The sequence below is a fragment of the Stegostoma tigrinum genome, chromosome 3 (assembly GCF_030684315.1).
Source record: "Stegostoma tigrinum isolate sSteTig4 chromosome 3, sSteTig4.hap1, whole genome shotgun sequence".
Taxonomy (NCBI): domain Eukaryota; kingdom Metazoa; phylum Chordata; class Chondrichthyes; order Orectolobiformes; family Stegostomatidae; genus Stegostoma; species Stegostoma tigrinum.
In genome coordinates this window covers 28,390,253-28,412,178 of record NC_081356.1, presented here as the reverse complement: position 1 = coordinate 28,412,178, position 21,926 = coordinate 28,390,253, and the positions used below count along the sequence as shown (strand labels likewise).

At 41.3% G+C, this 21,926-nt stretch overlaps 1 protein-coding gene across 2 annotated transcripts in view; it reads left to right on the top strand.

Moving 5' to 3' along the window:
- The window catches only part of ptar1 (protein prenyltransferase alpha subunit repeat containing 1), a 30,357-nt gene extending 8,741 nt beyond the window's left edge, over positions 1-21,616 (top strand). The window contains exons 4-7 of one of the 2 annotated variants that reach the window (XM_048528127.2): positions 5,522-5,626; positions 9,838-10,051; positions 10,787-11,106; positions 19,472-21,616. In XM_048528127.2, the coding sequence (XP_048384084.1) occupies positions 5,522-5,626; positions 9,838-10,051; positions 10,787-11,106; positions 19,472-19,811 (979 nt within the window). In that variant the 3' untranslated portion in view covers positions 19,812-21,616. The remainder of the gene's footprint in view (positions 1-5,521; positions 5,627-9,837; positions 10,052-10,786; positions 11,107-19,471) is intronic. The other variant, XM_048528128.2, reaches the window with a different exon arrangement.
- The last annotated feature ends 310 nt before the right edge of the window (positions 21,617-21,926 follow it).

The following is a 21,926-nucleotide window of genomic DNA, read 5'->3' as shown; positions in this document are numbered from 1 at the left end:
AACCAGCCCTTCCTTGGGTGCTCCACTAGGTGTGTTACTCTAGGTATTGTGCTGAAGTTTCTGGAGTGGGACTTAGAGTCTGTTTCCATGCTGTATGACTCTTCGGTCCAAACTGTCCATGCCAACCGTAATATCAAACTAAACTATTCACACCTGGCCCATTTCCCTGCAATCGCTTCTTATTCATGTACTCATCTAAATGTCTTTTCAAATGTTGTAATTGTACCTGCATCCACCACTTCCTCTGGAAGCTGTTCCACACATTAATCACTTTTTTACAATAAAAAATTGCCCCTCATGTCTTTTTTTAAATCTTGCTCCTCTCTCTTGATCCCAGAGAGTTCTGTCTTGAAGGTTAGGGCATCCTACCAACTAGAATGGAATTAAAATTGCCTTTCTGTATCGAACAAGAATATTGGCATGTAACACTTTTTTTTCTAATGGTAATGAATTGATGCTGCAGAATTAGACGTTGATAACGACTAATGTTTTGAGGATTCCACTTGAAAATCCCTAAACATCTGAGGATGGTAAAAGAATGTAAATGACCCATTTCCATTGACGTGCTTGGGCCAAATGGAAGACTGTGATGATGATACAGTAAATGGAGGGATGTTAGAAAATGATTTGAATGGGGAACACGCCTATCTCTGGCTAACATAGGAACACAAAGTGCTCTTTCTGCAAACTGCTGGTAACTAATTTTGCAACGCACAGGAAAAAATTGTATAGCACTTCTTTTAAATGTAGCAAGAATTGCAAGGGACTTTTATGGGGAGATGATGGGATAATGGTGATGTTACTGGGCTAGTAATCCAGGGAGGAGAAAATACTGCAGGTGCTGGAATCTGTCCAAAAAACAAAAAAGCACTGGAAATCACAGCAGGTCAGGCGGCATCGATGCAGAGAGAGTAAGCTAACCTTTCAAATCTAGACAAGAGTCATCTTGTCTCAACATCAGCTGCTGTCTCTCTCCATGGATGTTATCTGACACACTGTGATTCACACTGGGAGTCATGTGATTAACTGTACTGCTTAAATTTAACTTTTAAAAAAATAAATCAAGAATTGAAAGACAAATAAACTTTTTTTGTTGTAAAAGTCCACCTGATTCACTCATATCCTTTTTAGGGAAGGAAATTTGCCATTCTGCTACAGCAAGATACAGTTCACCGGCTTCTAAAATAGCCCTGCAAGGCATTCAGTACAATGCTGTCCACATCTCATGGAAGTTTTTTTAAATTCGCGGGAGAGATTACTCATCAAAACTTGATACTGTGCCTGACGAGAGATTGGAGGCAAAATCTTGGTTAGAGAAGTAGATTTTAAGCAGTGTAGTAAAGGAAGAGGAGAAGTTTTGGGAAGAGAGTATGAACTTGGGTCTCAGGTGACTGAAGAGACAATGATTAACATCAAGGATGCACTGGTGATCAGAATTGGCAAAAGCAAATCAATCTGCTTTGTCTAAAAGTGTTTGGGGAGAATTGAGACCATGTAAGGATTTGAGAGCAATGTTTTAATGCTTTCTAGACTGGGTTTTAACTAGTCACAAGTGTTGGGGAATTCTTGACTTGTTTTGGTATAAAGAGCCTCATTACACCCAATATTTGCTTCTAGGAGGCGTGGCTAGCACTTAAGTAAGAGCTGCTGACCTCTGAAGCAAATTGTTGGCATGCACGGGAGTTAGACGGACCACTTTGGTTCCCTGGCACTCCATCCCGATTATTTTAGAAGCTGTTGTGGCCTCCACACCCCACCTCTGTAGCCACTCATGCAGTGCCCACTGCAGGAAGACTTTTGGAAGGATGTAGAGATGGAGGGGAGTTGGTAGGAGCAAAAAGCCAAATGCAGTGAAGCTCTGTCATTTGCATTTTTTGCGAATATGCTTATTCATATTCTGTACATTTTGCCCACTGGGGGTCCAATAGTTACTTATCCACAGTTTACTGGCAAAAAATAAAAAGCGGAGGAAATGCCAGAATGAAAGCAGTTGATTGATTCCAATGTTTTTTAAAAAAAACTAAGATGTAGAACTTGTCCATGATCCATTTCCTGAATTAGAAACTGCACTTCATGTGCATCATCTTCCATGATGTTTAATGGTGTGACCGCATTGTTATGCTTTGATTTGTAATTTGCAGATGACAAATTTTTGAGTACTTAGTATTTTTCAAACAATTTTTCCAGTGGGACATCTTTACTTATTTTTAAAAAAGTGTTTTTACTGACATTTCTCTTCCCTACATAAAATTTTGAATAGTTGTATCGTACCTAATGGACTCCTATTTTTAAAGTTTGATGGTTTTCAAATTTCAAAAGTTTTCAAAGAATGTAACTTCCTGTAAATGACAGGATTTCGTTGTAAACTTCTAACAATACAAATGAGCTCTTACTTATGTATACTCATTTCTGGAAAAAACAAATGTCAATGTGGAACGCATTCAAGGATTTTAAATCCCCTCAACTGGTCAATTTGTCATAAAATGTCAAACACCTATTCAGGAACTGCATCAAAAACAATTGATCCTTTAATACTCTCATTCAACTGTCAGTCAAATTGAGCTAAGACCACCTGCTGAGAACTGGTTCTGAAATTTGGCCTAGCTTCCATAATCTTGGTAACAGCTCTTGGGAGTTGTCAGCGGTGAATTCTATTGAGCTGCAGAAATAAATGGCAATAATTTTATATAATCTGCATTAGGTGGCCTTTTAGTCCAAGCAGGATGGCGCTAAAGGAGGGCTTCAGCATTTTTTTTTCATCTTGAATAGGCCGAATATTTAAATCACTTCAGATTGTGACAGTGAAACAAACTTTTCTTCTAACCTGACATTCAAGGACATCTATGTCTACTGTATAAATTTGTGACTCCCAAATTGCAGGTATAAGACCTCTGGGGCAGGTTAAATGGGTTCATTAGAACATTGTGCTAATTTTCAAATGATCTGGTTGAGTTTGTGTTTCATGTCTCCATTCCCCTTACCCCAGTAGATGAAATGTTGGCAATGTGGGAAAGGCTCCTATATCCAGGTCCCTGCCTGCCATGTTTAAAAGTCGCTGCGGTCAGCTTGATTCCATGCAAATTCAGTCCTTTGACTGTGATTAGCAGCTGAGAAATCAAATCCAAGTACTCCCAGAAAAGTGTAAATCTTTGGTTTAATTTGAGTGTATTCAGTAGCTCCTGATGTGCTTAATTCTGTTTGGCTTTCTCCCCAGATATTAACTAACTTGCTTACTTTTCTAAATGTTATGCTTTATTTAAATTTATGGATATAGACGTATGACTTGTGAATGAGTGTATAGATATAGACACCAGATACTGGATAATAATGCGGATTTAGGGACGGTGTCTTTGCGTGTGTGTAGTTGACTCTCTATTTCTTGTCAGTCTACTCTCCTGCACCCCCTCTTTCTTTCTTGTACCCAGAATTTAGACAGTAATTGTTTGGAAGCTGTTTAATCCATGAACTGTAGTTACTGTTCCCAAACAGTGAGGTACTGTGTGTGTGTCTCTCTGATTCTGTGATGTGAAGATACCGGTGTTGTACTGTGGTGGATAAAGTTAGAAATCACATGACACCAGGTTAAGAAGCTTTTGTAGTGCTGCGTTTTGATCAGGTGAAGGACCAGTGCTCAGAAAGCTTGTGATTCCAAATTAACACTTAAGACTACAACCTGGTGTTGTGTGACTTCTGACTGTCTGGTTCTTAACAGCTGAACAAGCTCCAAGAGGGAAGGGGTTTCATGTGCATTAGCGTATTTACTTTAAAAGCAACTTTGAACCCTGTTGCCTCAATTCAGGACTTTTTGTTGTGGTTGAGCCTTTGATTTTAAGTTTTGTTTTCAAATTTAGGAAGCATAGATAAAGTTCTAATACAGGGTCAATACCCAGAAATTGTTTGCATTTTTCTGCCCTTTGAGTGGAATTTCAGTGCTAGATTTTCATACTTCAGAGCACTTGGGATGAATTTAAATTGCTCATTCAAAGAGCTGGCATGGGTACGATGGATTAAACGGCCCCCATTTTTATTTTAATGCTGTCATAAACTAGGCCTTGGAACAGACTTTGATTTACCTGCTCTTTTTCAGTTGAATTGATTACTGGCAGTGCAGGTCATTTTTGGGTCCATTTGAGTTTCAAGGCTGGAAAATGCTGGCATAAGGATAATTTTGTTGAGCTGGTAATCTAGCAGCCCATGCTATTGCTCTGGGGACATTGGTTCAAATTCTATCACAGCAGCTAGTGCAATTTATATCTGGTTCATAAAAACCTGGAATAGAAAGGTAACGTCAGTAATAATGACCATGAAGTAAGTACTGATTTATCATTCAAAATCTTTCCAGTTCCCTGATGTGTTTTTCCTTAAGAAAAAAATCTGCCACTTTTGCCTGGTCTAGCCTACAGAGGACTGAAGCCCACAGCAACGTGCTTATTTCTTGACTGTCCTTTGAGATAGCCTAACAATCCCAATCAGCTCAAGGGCAATTAGGGATGGACAAGAGCAACTGTCTCCTCCCATGAAAGAATTAAAGAAAAACAATTGTGATAACGATTGAGCCAGCCTATAGCCTGGTCTGATTTTGGCCAGTAAAATGTGGCTAATGAAATGGGCACTTAATTGGTCACACCCTTGTGTCGGTGATTGTTGCATACAAATAGGCACAACAGTTCTGAGAGGAGAAAGGTGACCTGTGTTGCACAATGAGGTGTCACTCTTTACCGGAGTGCAGAACATGAAACCACAGACAGTCTGGAGTCTGCATAACCGAATTGTATTTTCATGTCAAGAACTCTGCTTAAGAATGGAAATTTTACACCGGGACTGAGTCATTGTCTGACCTGGCTCAGAATTTTACAAGGTCGCTATGATTATATTTTCAGAAAAGCTTTCTCCGTTACCTGTAGAGTTTTTGTTTAAATTTGTCCTTTGGAAGGAGTTAAGTCCTATGCACACTTGCCCCAAAGTTTCCTCTGAAGGACTTGAGGACCCATTTTGGCATGCAGGGAAGAATGAATCATGTTGATGTCTTGACTGGAGTCTCACAGATAGACTAGATAAAGATGTTAGACTCACTTCCTAGGAGGATATTTAGGGGCATAGTTTGTTTCTTTTTGTTTGCGACCATCTAATTGCTGCTTGGTCCCATTTTTTGTTTATTGCTACCACCTTTAAATGCTAGGTTCTGTTTGTTCTTATTTAACAAATGCTAAATTCAAATATGAAACCTGCAATGTTGGGATATTGAAGTCTACCTGAAGTATTAGTCCAAATCTCCAGGATACTATTATAAGCAGCTAAGACTAAAATTACTGATTTAATTGTTATTATAGAAAACCAAATTAAAATACTGACATTAATATTCACAAAAATGATATTGCTGATAGTGCCATTGATATTCATGTGTTTAATGTATCTGAAACAGACTTGATAATTGTGTACGTTTCTGCTTTTTGCCTAAATTTAATAACTGGAATCTACTTCATTTGATAACATGAGAGAATGATCCTGAAATATTTTCCAGAAAGGAACTGGTGCAGTTGGGAGCTTTAGATCCATTTAAGGATTTGTATCTCGGAAAATTGGCCTTAACAAAGTTCCCTAAAAGTCCAGAAACTTGGATTCACAGGTTTGTAAAAGAACGCCTCATATAATAATTTAAATGATGTTTAAATTATTTTTGGGTCAAACGTAATAGAACTTTCTTTTCTGTCCATTTTGATGTCTCACTTGGATTATTTTAGTTACTTGTGTTACTTGAGAAACTCTCGTTAGCAAACGTTCCCAGTGGGATTAAGGATGGTGATTTTTTTTCTAAAACTTGCTTCACAGGAGACAATTTACTTGAGTAAATTTCATGTCCCACTCTCATCTCTTAGCTTCCCCAATCTCCATCTGACAGATTTGTGCATCTCTGCTTCCCGGATTATAAGATTGCTGTAACTAACTATTGTCGTTTTGGGAACATAGGAGGAAATGATGTTGCCTGTTTTCCCAGCTAGTTGGATTTTTCTTTCATGGGATGTGGCAAGGCCAGCAAATGTCACCCATCCCATATTATCTTTGACCTGAGTAGATTGCTTGTTCTATTAGACGGCAGTGAAGTGCCATCTATCCTTCTGGAGCAGACCAGGTAAGGACAGCAGATTTCTGTTGTTAAGGGACGTTCTTAGTGAACCTGTCCAGGTCACTAATGGCCATTGGTGGCAACCATGGTCACCATTTCCAAGACTAGCTTTTAATGTCAGACATTTATCATCTGAATTTAAATTCCACCAACTGCCGTGTTGGGATCTGAGCCTACATCAGAGCGTTAGCTTGGTCCTCTAGTCCAGTGATATCATTCGCACTGTTACCGCACATTGCTGATCTATATTCTAGCTTCACTTGTCAATGTTTACACATCCCTTGATACTGTTGGCTGGCATCTGTAAATCTCTGATTTTTAAATCGACTGTTCCAATGTTCATTCTTATGGGAGCGATGGTAGAGAGACCCTCCTCCTTTTTTTAAGTGGGAAGAATATCTTCCACTCAGCGGGGATTGGTTGCTGCCCACATGTGACTCTTCTGTAGATCTTTCTGTTCTGAGAGATTTAATGTCCCCCACTTGCGCCGTTTAAACATCTATAACTGCTGAGTGCGAACTGAATGGGTGACATTTCCCCAGTCTATTGCACTTAAACTTCAAGCTCCAATCTTCAATGTCACCATGACTCTGTAATATGTGAATGAGATATGTTTGCTGGAATGTTTTGCGGTCACTTTCTATCTCGCATTTTAATTCTTGCTGCTTTTGGAGGGTGAAAAAAGAGTCCTTTGTTTTGTTGCTCACTGAAGCTCCTAACCAGCATGGACAAGAGCTGAAATGTTAACTAACCTTTCTTTCTCCTGAGTAACACAGTTGGTCAGCACATGGTTACAAAACTAACTTGGTTAAAGCAATATTCTTCCACATACAACTAGAAAACACCATCTTGTTCTTTAAATTTAAGAATATTTATTTGCTTCAGTTAGGAACAGGTGGTGGCCAATTACCCCCTCAAGCCTATTCTGTCAGTCAATGAGTTCCTGCCTGAACTCTGTACTTGTTTGTAAGTCACAGTGCACAGTGTCATACACTTGAGAGTTCAGTTCTTGTGCTGATGTTGGACTGTTAAATTTGTGTCAAACCTTCACTTCAAAATGACATTTACTTTCCCAATAATATTACACGCTAACTGTAACATTTTGGTGGTCCCATTTTGTAAATGTTAATCTGCTGAGTTAAGATGGACATGATACAATTGAAATGTGGTGATGGATTGGAATGATATCCTCTTTGTCTGTTCTCCACCCCCTGCCCCTGCCCCTGGTTAATCCTTCATATTCCCCACAACTGCGGTACCTTGTGTATCACAATATATGAAACCCCCAGCGCCCCACCCTCCCCTGAAGGAGATTTAAAACCTTGGGCCAAACCAGCAAGAGGAGAAATCAGACCAGTTCCTCTTTCTGCTGTCTTGGTGACCAAAACACCCAGATCACCACTCTGACCTTGATAACTAAAGCTCTTTAATTCAGTTTTAGCAGTCTGTCATAAGAAAAAAGACTATCCAGGCCCTTGAACTTGCTCTACCATGCAGTAACTTGTCTAATTTGACTCTAGTCTCACCTCTGCAAACCTGTTCCCATGTTCCCTTGTCCAAAAACCTTCCAACTGAGCCTTGAGTGTATTCAATACCCCAGTCCCCAGTGCTGTCTGGAGCCGAGAATTCCAGACACTAATAACCCTCTGAAGTTCCTCGTCATCTCAATCTTAAATTAGAGGCTCCTAAATGAAGTAACTCTGGGTGGGACCCTCCCTGTAATAAACATTTTGGGACACTTCAAAGGTGTTTCATTTTGGGGGGGGGAACAAAAATTTGGTTTGCTTCTCCTTTGTATTAAATGCTTTCTAACAACAACTTGTGCTTATTTAGCATCCTTTTATTTATTATTTTAAAATATTCCAAAGTCTTTCACAGGGAGTTTTCAGCCACATAATAATTGGATCAGATGACAAAGTATTGGTGAAAGAGTTCGGTTTTAAGGGGCATTTTGAGAGGTGTCAAGCATGAACTCTAAAACTTGAAATTGCGTAGGCAATTGAAACATGGCCATTGCTTCACCATCAATTCAAATCTGCGACGTGCGAACAGCCAGGGTTAAGAGGAGCAGAGATCGAAGTGGTGGAGCTGAAAGGAATTAGAAAGATGGGGAGACAAAACATTGCACAGTCAATGTAGCCCATCAGCGAGCACAGATTAAAGCAGAAGTTGAAATACAGGCATAGAGTTATAGAAGTAGTAAGAGAAGATCTGTGGTTTATCCAGAGTTGAATGTTGGGGACCAGCCAAAAACCTATTACAATACGTGAACTCATGAAGCCTGTCATGAGAGTTTCAGCAGCAGCTGAGTTAAGATGGGGACGATGTTGAGTAATGAAATCAAGGTGGAAGTAAGCCATCTCCAATAGTTTGAGTTTGGAAGCTAGTTGCCAGATTACAAACAGACAGACTTAACCCTAGATTGTTACCAAGGTGAGGAATGAAGTTAGTTTGGAAAGCAAATTGAAAACATTGGGAAAACGGAGGCTAATGTTTAATCTTATCTCCTCTACAACCTGACACTCTGCACAATCAGGTGACACTGTGCTTGTGACACCTGAGTGAATGTCACTACTTGCTCCATGTCAAAATAATTCTTGCAACTCCAGGTCTGTGACAAAATCTTTAAAAAGAGCATGGTGTCTGCTTTGCAATCCATCTAATCATACATCGCAACCTTTAAAATTGTTATTTGAAGAACATAGTTTTTTTTATTTAAAGTAGTGCTAAAATCTAATTACTTAGTTTGACAACTGAAAGTGCTGCCTAATTTTGTGATGTCCTGCTGTCCTCTTTGTTCAGCACGTATTTAAAATGCCCAATTACTTTGAAGAGACTTATCTCCATAATTCAGTGATTGCCTTTAAGCATTGATTTTGTGAGCAACTCTAGTCTTCAGATAAAGCAAAATTGAAGGCTAGGGGGTAATCAGTATTGGGGTTCGCAGATATAATTCATCCATTCAGTACATTGACACTGTTCTCTCTGTACTAATGAGCAAACCAGTTGGTTCCACTCCCCTACTTCCCCATTTTTCCTCAAAGTATTAGTTCAACTCCCTTTCGAAAGCATCTACTGAATCTGTATCCACAATGCTAACCATTCATTGCATTGTCAAAATAGGTTATTTCTCATATCCCGCTCCCAATTCCTCTGCCAGTCACCTTTAAATCACCCTCTGGAAACAGTTGCTCTTTATTGACTCCATCAGCACCCTCCATGAGTTTATATATTTCTATAAAAACTCATCTTTACAGTCTCTGCTGTGAGTAGAACAGCTCTAATTTTTCCAGTCTCTGTGTATAACTGCAATTCCTGAAAACATTGTGGTAAATCTCTTCAGCATTATCTCCAGAGATTGAGTATTCTCCTACAGCTGGAGACTGAACAATGGCTTTTTAACCAATTTAAACGCCTTGTTTTCCTACTCTGTGACTTTACTTGGTGAGCATAGGGTTTAGTAACTGTTTAGGTAATCTGTCTGGCCTCATTCAGTGCTTGGTGTGCAAATGCTCCCAGATCTCTCTTCTCCTTGCACCACTTTTAAATTATACCATTTAGCTTGTCTTTTAAATTGTGTTTGGAAGAATGAATTACCTCATTTTTTTCCTAATTGCTGATGCTGCATATGGCATTTAGTTTTCTAAAGGTAGGCTTGCAAAATGCCTATTTTAGTCCCTAATAGATGTATGTGCCATCTTTTGTCCTAAAAGACGTTGGGTCTTTCAGAAGGTCCTTCAAGAAACTTGCCTTCAGAATTCAAGGAATAACACCAACGTAGGAATCCTGTCTATGGAACAAATGCATCGAATAATCCAGGATGAGATGGCTGTCTGCTCTGATGCTGCTGGAAGGTATCCAAGCAATTACAATGCCTGGTCCCATCGCATCTGGATCCTTCAGCATGTGGCTAAGTGCAATCTTAAGGTATGCCCCTCACTTCTGGCTACAAACTGCAAAGTGTTTACGGCACAGAAATATATAGTGTTTGTCTTTTTGGCTCAGCTGGTCTGTAACGGGCTTTGTGCTACACATGATCCTCCTCCCACTCTTCTTCTATCTCACCTCTATCGACATGTTCTTCAATAGTATTTTTTTTTCGTCCCTAGTGCTTACCCAGCTTCTGGTTAAATCCATTGATGCTTTCTTATCGCTTCACTCACAACCTGTGGCAGGGACTTCCAAATTCACTCCATTTTCTTGTTAAATACATTACATTTTTCCTGAATTCTGTGTTGGATTTGAGTGATGATCTTATCTCAACTTAAAACCATGCTGGAAATACTCAACAAATGTGGAGACAGAAACAAGATTACTTTCACAGATTAATTATATTTCATTAGACCTTAACAATCACAACTTGAAAGTTCCTTCCTTCCTTCCTTCCTTCCTTCCCTCCCCTTCCTTCCTCCCTCTCCATCCACCCCTCCCCCCAACCCACAGATACTGCCAGGCCACCTAACTACTTCCGGCATTGTCTGTTTGTTTTTATATTTTACTTTAGGATCTTGTTTCAATTGCTTGTTCTTGGGCATTCATGACTGGGAAATGTCTTTTCTACATCTACCCTGTCACACCCATTTTTAAATATTAGGTTATTTCTCTTCAGCAGAATAGTGAGTTGGTCTTTGACTCTCGTTTCACCTTTTGTTTTCTCCTCAGATCCTCCTTGACGAGCTGTCGAACACCAAGTACTGGGTGTCCACGCACGTCTCTGACCATAGCGGTTTCCATTATCGCCAGTTCCTGCTGAAGTCTGTGGCGGGCAGTTGTAGAAATGCAGCCATTGCAAACGCTGGGGTTCTTGTGAGGAAGTCCTCCAGTAAAGAGCTTTGTGCTGGTCTCTCCATGCACGCGAAGGAGGACGGCGCACTGGCAGAGACACACACCGTAGACGTGCCCCTCATGATTGAAGAGGAAATGGAGCTTTGCAGTGACCTTATTGAGTCATACCCAGGCCATGAAGCTCTCTGGAGTCACAGGTAAACTGACTAACTGCTGTGAATAAGCCTTTTTTGTGTAGTTTCACAGTTTTGCTCTTCCAGAGATTATGTTATTCTTTGACCTCCTGCAGGAAGAGAGGGGAACATAAGTGAGAACAGTGGGCCCAATCCTGTTTCCAGTTTATTTGGTCTTTTCATTGACTATGTGTTTTTAGGTGAGCGTCGTGGTTCAGGACAAAATGACAATATCACTATCTTGGGGCATCTTGAAGCATTTTACAGTCACTGAAGTACTTTCAAAGTGTGGTCACTTTTACGATGGAGGAAGCTCAGACCAATTTGTACATAACCACCTCCCAAAAAACAGCAAATTGATAATGATCAAATAATTGTCCAAGCTTACACTGAAATATTCCCCAGGACCCCCTGGGAGAACTTCCTGGCTATTCTGTCCCTGCAGCTTAATACAGAAAGTTGCTGGAAAAGCTCAGCAGGTCTGGCAGCATCTGTGAAGGAGAAAACAGAGTTAACGTTTCGGGTCCAGGTACCTTTCCTCAGAAATTTTAACTCTGTTTTCTCCTTCTCTGATGCTGCCAGACTTGCTGAGCTTTACCAGCAACTTTGTTTTTGTTCCTGATTTACAGCATCCGCAGTTCTTTCGGTTTTTAATGCAGGAGATCCCTGGCTAAGTGCCTCTCTGTAAAAACACTGCCTTTCCAAGTGATCTCTGCCCCCGTCAGGAACTGGTCTGTCTCCCTCTTGAAGTCAAGTAACATATTCCACAGCGAACTGCTTTCTCTGAGGAAAAGAAGGCCTCCCTCCCAATACATCTTTAAACTTGGGGGTACACTGGGCAGGTATAAAAGGTCTGAGACTCCACTTTTAATGTGAATCACTTCAGGCATGACGCACTGATGGAAACTGCCTCTTGAAACTGAATAGCCTAATTCTAACTTGCAAATGTTAATGCTTGTATGCAATAGTTAGCTGGAATAAATTTTATTGGATCTTTCAGAATCACGTTACCAATGTCTAGCTTCCTATGTTATGGGGCTTAATAAACATTTGGCACATTGGGTCATATGACCCAGAGAGAAGACTCTCGTCAATCAGGGCTCTGTCTCGGAACTGGGACAACTTCCCAACTAAAGAGACCCACTGTTCAACAGGGCACAAACTCGGAGCAAACTGTCCCGGTGAAACTCCCCAGGAGTGCTGCACTGTAGGATCTGCTGTCTTCCAGGTGAGCCATTTAAAATAAAGGTGCTGTCTTCTATCCTGGCTGGACATGAGGGGTCCTGTTGTGAAGAACCAAGACGTTCCACCATGTTCGTGGCCAAAATGTACGCCTCCATTGTTGCTGGAGTTATTATCACGTTTTGGCTGAGTAGGTTTGAGGGACTGAATGGCCTGTTCATGTGCTGTCTGTGAGAGCCGTACACCGATCGCCTGCTGCCTCCTGTATTTATGGTAACCGCATCTTGAAAGAACTTCAGGTGGTGATGAAGAGCTGTTGAGTGTCCTGAGTGCTGTGAAAGGTGCAACAGCAATGCAAGTTTCTTTTGATAACAAGGTGTAGAGCTGGATGAACACAGCAGGCCAAGCAGCATCCGAGGAGCCGGAAAGCTGACGCTTCGGGCCTAGACCCTGCTTCAGAAATGCTCATAAATGGGCCTTTATCTGATTGGCAGGATATGATGAGAGGAGTCTGAAGAAAGGTCCAGTAGAAGGGTGTAGGCCCAAAACGTCAGCCTTCCTGCTCCTCTGATGCTGCTTGGCCTTCTGTGTTCAGCCAGCTCTACACCTTGTTACCTCCAATTCTCCAGAATCTGCAGTTCCTTATATCTGTGATGCAAGTTTCTTTGTTTGCTTTAGATCAGGCCTTCTGGACTTTGGGTCATGACTCCCAGTACAGCTGTGTGCTTCAAGGCAAGATCAGATGCGTTGGAGCTCGGACATGTCTGGAAGCTATGAGGCTCCTTTTTTAAGTACTTGTTCTTTTTTCAAATTGGAGGGTGTTACCTAATGGACAACCTGAGAGTTTGATTGCTCTTGCACGCAAAAAAGAACTGTGGAAAAAGTAGGTGTAATTTTCACTGTCCCCAGCACAACAACTGTTATCTGCCAAAGATTTCCTTTCTGCCCCGTGTTTGAAGCCTATCCCCCCACCAACCTCTCAGCAGCAAATGCGTCACTGTCTTTTTTTTTTCCCACCGACCTGCTGAACAGTCACCCCAAATCTTAACTCTGTAGTCTGTCGCAGTCTGAGGCATTTATCATCCGTGTCACCTCGGTTTTGTGTCTGGGAAGCTGTGCTTTAGAACTGGCTATAATTGTAGCTCTTAAGCGATGCCACCAGATGGTGCCGAAGTAGCAAACTCACTGTTGCTTGACAAAAGAATTAGGAGTAGGCCATTCAGCCCCTCGAGCCTGCTCTGCCATTTGATACAATTGTGGCTGATCTCTAGTCCGCCTCAACTCCTTTTCTACCTGCTCTCTCTAACCTTTCAACCTGTTACTAATTTAAAAATCAGCCTGTCCCTTCCTTAACTTTACTCAATGTCCCAGCATCCACTGCACTCTGGATTGGTGAATTCCGCAGATTCATGACCTTTCGAGAGAAATAATTTGTCTCGTCTGTTTTGAATCTGCAAAAACTTATCCTAAAACTATTGCCTCGTTTTCTGATTTGCCCCAGATGAGGAATCATCCCTTCTGTGTCAATCTTTTTAATCCCCTTTGGAATCTTAAACACGCAGTATTTTTTACATTTAATTTTGTAACCATCCAACATTCTTTCTTTATTAAAGAAAAAAGTGGGTCCCCTCTCACAGCACAGAAGGAGACAATTCAGCTCATTATGATTGTGCCAGCCCTTGGAAAGGTCTGTCTAATTAGCCCAATGACCTGCAGCACTAATCATAAAAGTATTCCCCTTATGCACTTATCAAATTTGACTTTGGAAAGACAGTATTGTATCTGCTTCCACCACCATTTTCAGTCAGTGCATTCTAAATCATAAGCTGCCATGCTTATATACGGGAAAATTATCCTCCTATACCTGGTTCTTTTGCCAATTACTTTAAATTTACAGTACATCAGTGCTACTGTTTGCATCACCACTCCTGGTTCACCCTGTAAATTTCTGCAAAGTGATGCATTTGTCACTTCAATTCAGGGAGAAAATAATCAGAGTCAAGTTAACAAAAAGCTTAATTTAGTTTCAAATTCTTTGAATGAAGAGCCTTCTTATCACTATTTTACACCATCTTAAGTGTGAATGTACAGGCGTAGCAGGTATCTCGTGTACAGCATCATGCAAGCCCGGTAACTTTTGCCATCTAGATAGAGGATGGCAGAAGATACATGGGGAACAACACTATCTGCAAGCTCCCTTCCCATGCCACTCACTGTCCTGACTTGGAAATATACCACCATTCCTTCACCATGGCTGGATCAAATCCTGGAACTCCCTCCCTAACACCATTGACAGTGTGCCTACACCATGGCTGGGACAAATCCTGGAAATCCCTCCCTAACACCATTGACAGTGTGCCTACACTATGTGGACTGCACTGGTTTGTAAAGGTGGCTCTTTTCTGCCCTCTCAAGGGCACTTAAGATGGGTAATAAATGTTGGGTTTGCCTGTGATGCTCAAACATCCTCCAGAAAGGAATTTAAACTCTTCTGGCACTTTAGTCCTGATTTCAGGCCACGTAAAGATAAATGCAATCCAGTACAATTGTCTAGAAAGTTTGGGGTCCTTTGGGTTAGGTATGGTGGGGTTGACAGCTGACGGTGCTGATGCAAGATTCTACTCCAGTCATGGCCAAACACCACTCTGTGATAGTCTCCCTTACTGCCATCCTCCATCTCTCTTCCCACCCTCACCCCTAGTTTTTGCCAGTATTACGCCTAGTACCCAAGAGGAGGAAAAATAAGCTCTCAAATTCTTTTAGCTTTAATACATCTATGGGTGTTTGAAATTAACATAGGAGTATTTTGACCCTAAAACCACTGACCTTCCACGTGGTGTGAGCCCCACAGGTGAGAACTGTTCAACTTCCTCTTGAAGGCAAAGAGTCAACATGCAACATATAGCAAAGGCTCCCTCCACTCCAGAGGAAAAGAAGAAAAAGAAATCCCTAAAGTCTGAACCCCATCCCATCTGGAACCCTATTGTGAAACTGATGAACGTTGATAAATTAAACCAGTCCTTTGTGTGGCTGCAACAGTAGATCACTCATGAGGTAGCTGCTGAAAGTCATTTGAAAGTGAATGGTCAGTATTTGAATGGATGAAGCAGACTCAGTTGGGTGACATTAGATTCAGATGAAGTAATTTTAATACTGATTTGTTTGACATGCGTTCATTTCCCAATTGGAAAAGTAATTGGATAGGTGCTAGAAATTCTCAGAACTTGTAAAAAGAGAAAGGGAGAAAGAAACAATGTTCATCTTTCGGGATAATGTCACTTATCAGAACTGGAAATGTTAGTTGTAAAACAGAGATGGGGCAAGAACAACAAGACATCACCTCTGGGGTCTCAGTTATTCACCGTCTACGTCAGTGTCTCGAATAGAAAGGCCAGAATTGTAGCTAATTTGTAGTTGACACCAAGAAAATTAAGAAACTAGTTTTGTCAAGTGAAGGTAAAGAGCCTCAAAAGGAGTAGAAAAGTGCATGGGCAAACATTTGCTACATGAAATCTAGAATGGGAACTTGTCTGTTTTGACAAGAAGAGTGGCAAAGCAACATGCTATTTTTAATTGGACAGTGATTGCAGAATTATCTTTGCAGGATCTGGGTATTTTAGCGCCTGAATTATAAGGTTAGTTTGTGGGTGGAGCAAGTGTCATGTGCATTCAAGTACAAAGATACAGGAGTAAAACTTACAATGCTGCCATTCATGGCACCATCTTGGGTATAAGGTACTTGGTACGAAATCTTAGGAAGGGCATGTTGTTGTTTATTATGAGAGGCAAGTTGGGCCGAAAGGCCTCTTTCCTTGCTGTAGACCTATAAGACTCTAAATGTAATATAGACATGGGGAAGTTCTACTTGAGCTGCAAAGGATATTGTTGAGACCAAATTGGAAGCGCCATTTTGTTCTCCATACTGGAGAAAAAGATACAGTTGTGTAAGAAGCAGCTCGGGGAAGATTCACAACTCATTCCTGGAATTTTTCTTGAATAAAGGTTGGACAGTTTGGACTTTAGAAAAATGAGAAATGATCTAATTGAAATGAGATCTTGGTTGGCGGGGGAGAAAGAGTTGACTGGGTGCTTACCAGGAAAATGCTTCCTTGTGTAGGGGATCCCAAACCAAGTGTCCATAATTGTAAGAACCAAAAGGTTATATCTTTTTAAACTGGGTGAGAATAACTTTTTTTGAGATTTGTTGACAGAATTTGGATAACAGAATTTCAGTGGAGGCATGTCTGTTTGAACTTAATCAGGGCTGAGTTGGATGGATAAGAGGTAGGCAAGGGAGTATAAGGGTAGTGAGGAGAGAAGAGGAGGGAGATGGAAAGATGGTGGCAGAGCCTGGAAAGGGGTGTTAAGACCACAACTAAATCAGCCAGGATCTTATTAAACGCCAGAAGCAATGGCCCAGTGGTATTTTCGCTGGACTGGTGACCCAGATAACATTCCGGAGACCTGGGTTCGAATCCTGCCATGGCAGACGGTAGAATTTGAATTCAATAAAGTATCTGGAATTAAGAATCTAATGATGACCTTGAACCCATTGCTGATTGTTGGAAAACCCCATCTGGTTCATTCATGACCCTGAGGGAAGGAAACTGCCATCCTAACCTGGTCTGGCCTACATGTGACTCCAGACCCACAGCAATGTAGTTGACCCTTAACTGCCCTCTGAGCAACCAGGGATGGGTAATAAATGCTGCCTGGACCTCATCCTGTTAATGAGTTTTTTAAGAAAATTCAATGCTATTAGAAGGGAAGATCTATAATGAATGAAAGGAAGCGATTAAATGATAGAAAGATGACAGTACAAGGCAAAACGTTTGGTATAGGACAATGATGAAAATACTCACCTTACAGAGAGTATGACTGATTAACCTGTGAGTGGTTGCATGTGAGCTTGCAGAGGTGATGGGGAAGGAATTCCTTGTTCAAAGTCACATGGTGCCTGAGTGAGACATCCAGCATCCAAAAGAGAAGAAGAGGGGAGCCAGCTGAGGGCTTTACTCCCTGGCAGCCCTGACTGGTGTGGATCTTCTCTCAAGGTCATATAACCTAATGTGTCAAATGCATGTTATCCCTCTTAACATAGGAAACGAGACACAGATAATGTGATACTGAAAGATCCAACAAACATTTATTCCAGCTAGCTATTGTATATAAGTACAAACATTTGCAGACTAGTGTTAGACTATTCCGTTCCGAGGCACGGCCCATTTCCATTAATGTGTTGATCTGTTGTGCTTGAAGTGCTTCACGTTAAGCTGGAGACCTTCCTATACCCATAGGCCCCATGCATTGGTACATTGATGAAATTATGAGCATGCCTATTAAAGCTATGAGACATCTCACTGTGCCCATCTCCTGTCCCTCAGTCCCCCTCCAGTCGTCTTGTGCTCGTTATTCAGTGATTGTCCTGAGACTTTAGTGGGTGCAACACTGCCTTCCCACTGATGGGGACCGTTTCAGTCGAGCTGCTGGGCTCTGATTAGCTGGCAGGCAGTCCTTCAGCCCTGAGAGAAGACCTACTGGCTCACTTGTTAAGTGACAAAGAGACAACATGGAGCTTTTGTCAGTCCTTCAGCTGGTCCCACAGGTTGACTGTGGCTGGTCATGGGGTCCTGTTTATCAGTAAGCCAGCAAGGCAATAGGTTTTACACTTGCTCAGTTCCTATTTTCCATTACTTCGACATCAACTTTGGTCATTATGCATTAGGCTGTATTCTAACGCGGTTTCATGAGAACTTTTCATCCAATGAAAGAGGTTATAATGGGGGAGTGGGAGCGCTGCATTTAAGCTCCTGAGCTCATTCGCTTCCATCTAATTTTTTTTTTGGGCTTTTACTTTTTTTCTTCTTTTGCCCCGTTTTTTGTTGCTTTGAAGTCTTCTGCTTTGGCGAGGCATTGGTGACAGGCCGTGGCGAGCATGCCCCTGCAGCTGGCAAGAGATCAGGTGGTCAGAGGCTGTGAGCATGTCCTGGCCGAGCACATTCCAGGACACACACTCGTGCAGCACCAGCAATTATTGGAATCGGAGGCAGCGGTGGGAGCAGGAGGAGATCGGACAGTGGCCACAAGCACTCGGCTCCTCCCAAAACTCCAGGCCGTGGTTTGGCCCGGAGATAAGATTTTATATCAGGGCGTTTCTAATTCCTTTCAGCTTTGTTTCCTTTATTTCTGCTGGGTTTGCTTTTCCAGTCTGGTTTTGTAACCAGGTGTGTGACCACGACGGTGCCAGTTATGTCGAGATGGCACAGAAAAGTGGCGGCTTTCATTCCAGCGTCAGTGTGGCGAAGGGGACTCATACCCCCAGGCCCATGACCCATGACGGAGCACTTAAGAAGATGGACTATAAAATTGGACATTTCCTTCATTCATTTTTCAACCTTTATACTCCGTGTTCTGATTTATTTTTCATGTGCTTTCAGAGAGTGGCAGCACTATACAACACTTTTCACTGTATTGTGTGACAAGATACGCATGACAACAATCAATCAAATCAAATTGAACCCACCTCTCTGCCTGTTTCAAATATCTTGCTGTTAAAATTTGTTTGATAACCATTAGTTTCACGTGAGCTGCCAGCCCTCCGATCCCTATCCCCAGTCATCACCATTCCTACATAAAATACCAGCGTTGAGTCAGAAATGTTTGTCAAAGAATCGGCTGAAGGTGTAGTTACAAAGAAAAACGTCTGCCAGCCACTGCACCTTGCCATTTGCATTTAGGCACGTTGCCATTTGATTCCTACTATTGCCACAAACCACAATGGGTTATCAAATGTCTTTTGATGTCTGAGCACCAGCTGATTATCAGTGCGCACCAAAAGTTGCAAGTTTTGCCGTTTTGTTAATAAATCACATTTGCAATAATAGGTTCAAGAGTAGGCATATGCAAATATATCCAGTGATGCCATCACTCCCTCCTCTCTACAGTCTTGAGTTATCTAACAATGCATCCAATTTCAGAACATGAGATCTGAGAAATCTGTTCACTGAACATTGAGCATTTGACTGTCAAGGTATTTTTAAACTTCTGGAGTGACCAGACGTGGACAGCCTGCAAAGTTCCTTAACCATAGCACAGCACTATGTAAATGATCTGGCTATATTTACTGTTGAGAGCTGCCTATTTATAATAAGTAATGATCTAACTCCCTACAGGTTGCAAGTGTCTGTTTCTCTGCCTTTCTTTGCAGGAGGTGTGTTTTTTACCTTTGGCATTGCTGGAATAGAGAATGTCTTCAGGTCTTGTCTGACCCCAGCAAGAGGAGCGATGGAATGGTGGACAATGCTCAGGTGGCCACTTTGGACAGTTACTCTTTTCAAGGCATGGATGTTGATGGTGTGGCTGACACAGCCAAGCAAGGCTACACACAGGAAACCAAACGCCTCAAACGTGGCCCTTCGCTAGACTTGAACAGCTTGCTGGAAGAACACCGATTCATTGATACAATCCTAGCCCGTTGCACTAATTTAGAGCAAGCCAGATTTGCTAGTGCTTACAGAAAATGGTTAGACATGGCTATAGGTCAGTAGTTAAGTCTAATTCCGATGTTTTTAAATTGGTCTTAAATCCCATTTGCTGACACACTATTGTTTTCAGTAGCTACATTGCATGGCACCTTTTTTTTGAAGGGAACATTCATTCCTGTGTTCAATTTAAGGGGTGTATTCACGGGAACCTTTTCTAAAATAAAGCTACATTTTGTGGAGGTTTGTTCAACAGAAGCAAACTTGCAAATTGAAATGTTACATATTTTCAAATTTCAGTGTTAGAGAGGGACTTCTCACTGTAAATATGAAAATATCTGTCTAACATTGTAATTATCCATTTTTATCTCTACACTTAAATGATCAATCAAATGGAGTTCTGTTGTAAATGTAGCTGTGAAAATGTTTGGTTGTTTTCCACACCTCCCCAAGCAAGAAATCAGACTTGACAAGTTTTAATTTTCATTTCGTTTTGGTTTAATCCCAACTGGTTATGCAAAGGTTTAGTTTCACTCATCACCATGCTATTTACATTCAGAATAAAGAATGGTTATTGTTCAGGAGTCTATTTTGAATAATTAAATAAGTAAGCAGCATATGATCTAACTGCAAGTCCACATCACTGGCTGAATGCCTAACTTGCATTGTGAACAGTTTCAACTGAAAATTATTGGGTGATCTGGATAAAGTATTGGTCATCTAACCAAAAACAGAGCATTTGGATAAATGGGTCTTTCTCCAGTTGGGAAACTGCAACTAGTCTGGTCCTACAAGGATCAGTACTCGAACCTTGATGATTTACAATCTGTGTCAGTGACCTATATGAAGGAAGTGAGCATATTGGAGCCAAACTGGCTTCTGTTACAAAAGGTGGGTAGGTTAGCAAACTGGGGAGGATAGAAGGGTGTGGGATGTGGTTTAGATAGAGCAAGTGAATGAGCAAATACTTGGTGAAAGTTAATATTGATGAATCTGGGAGCTTGTGCACTTAGACAGGAAGAATAAAACAGTAAAAATTCTCAACCCAAGAGATGCTGAGACTGGGTCCTTAAAGATATTCAAGGCTGGCTTGGTTGGATTTTTAAACAGCAGGGAGGGTGGGTTTTATGATGAATAGGCAAGAAAGTGTATCTGAGGAGAGCATCAATTTTATTGAATGGCAGAGCATTTGAGAGACCAGATGGTCTACCCTTTCTTCTCTGTTTTCAATTTCTTCGCCTTTATAATCTAACACAGAGATGACTTTTTAAACACTAGGTTGTGTTGGCATGTTGCATGTTGAGATCTGCATTTTTAAAAAGAAAACTGATCTCTACAGGTAATCTGTTGCTGCAGCAGCACATATCTCTTTGTAGAACAGTATGGTGCTAGTGTCGGCTCCATTATATGTGGCATCCAAGTTTCCAATTTCACTTTTCTCCTCAGGTGATGTATTTTTGCGACTCCTTTTTAAGGCTGTTATAACTGATCGTATTCAAAGTGAGATATTATTGTATAAAGGATTGCTGTTTGCTAATGCTTTAGCTATGGAGCAGAAATTTCAAGGGGACTGGGGTGGAAAGTGTGTGCCCTCTCCCCTCTTTTTTTCCAGTATCTCCACTGCACCCCCGCCTTACCCCCCTTACCTGAAGAAAATTCAGCGACAAACTGACAGACGCAAAACTGCACTTCAGGACTGCAGCTAGATCCCTGCAGGAGACCTTGGGGATCCCCGGACTCATGCCAGTTGCTATGTGTTTTTTTTCTATGGGGAGTGTGGGGAGCGGGTTCCTCCCTGATCTGCGAAGGGCAGCACCCTTCCCACTTGCCACTCTATAAACTTTCCAGAACACAACTAAAGAGCTTCCCATCTCGACTTCTTGTATCGACCATATTATGGTGTTGCTAAGATAATATTGGGTTTGATTTGAGTACTTTTTAAAATGTCCATTACTTATTTTCATATGGCAGACTTCAGGTGCAAACTTGCTTTGATTGTGTTGAACCTGGAGTTGGTGGCAAAATGTTGTGAGCTGGGCACTCTGAAATCCATTTAATGTGCTTCCCCCACCACCAAAAACATACCCATAGGGATATGTAATATCCAATATGGTCTTTTTGCCATCATACTTGTAAGTGATACAAATCCCAACCAATGAGATGAAAAACTAAACAATCACT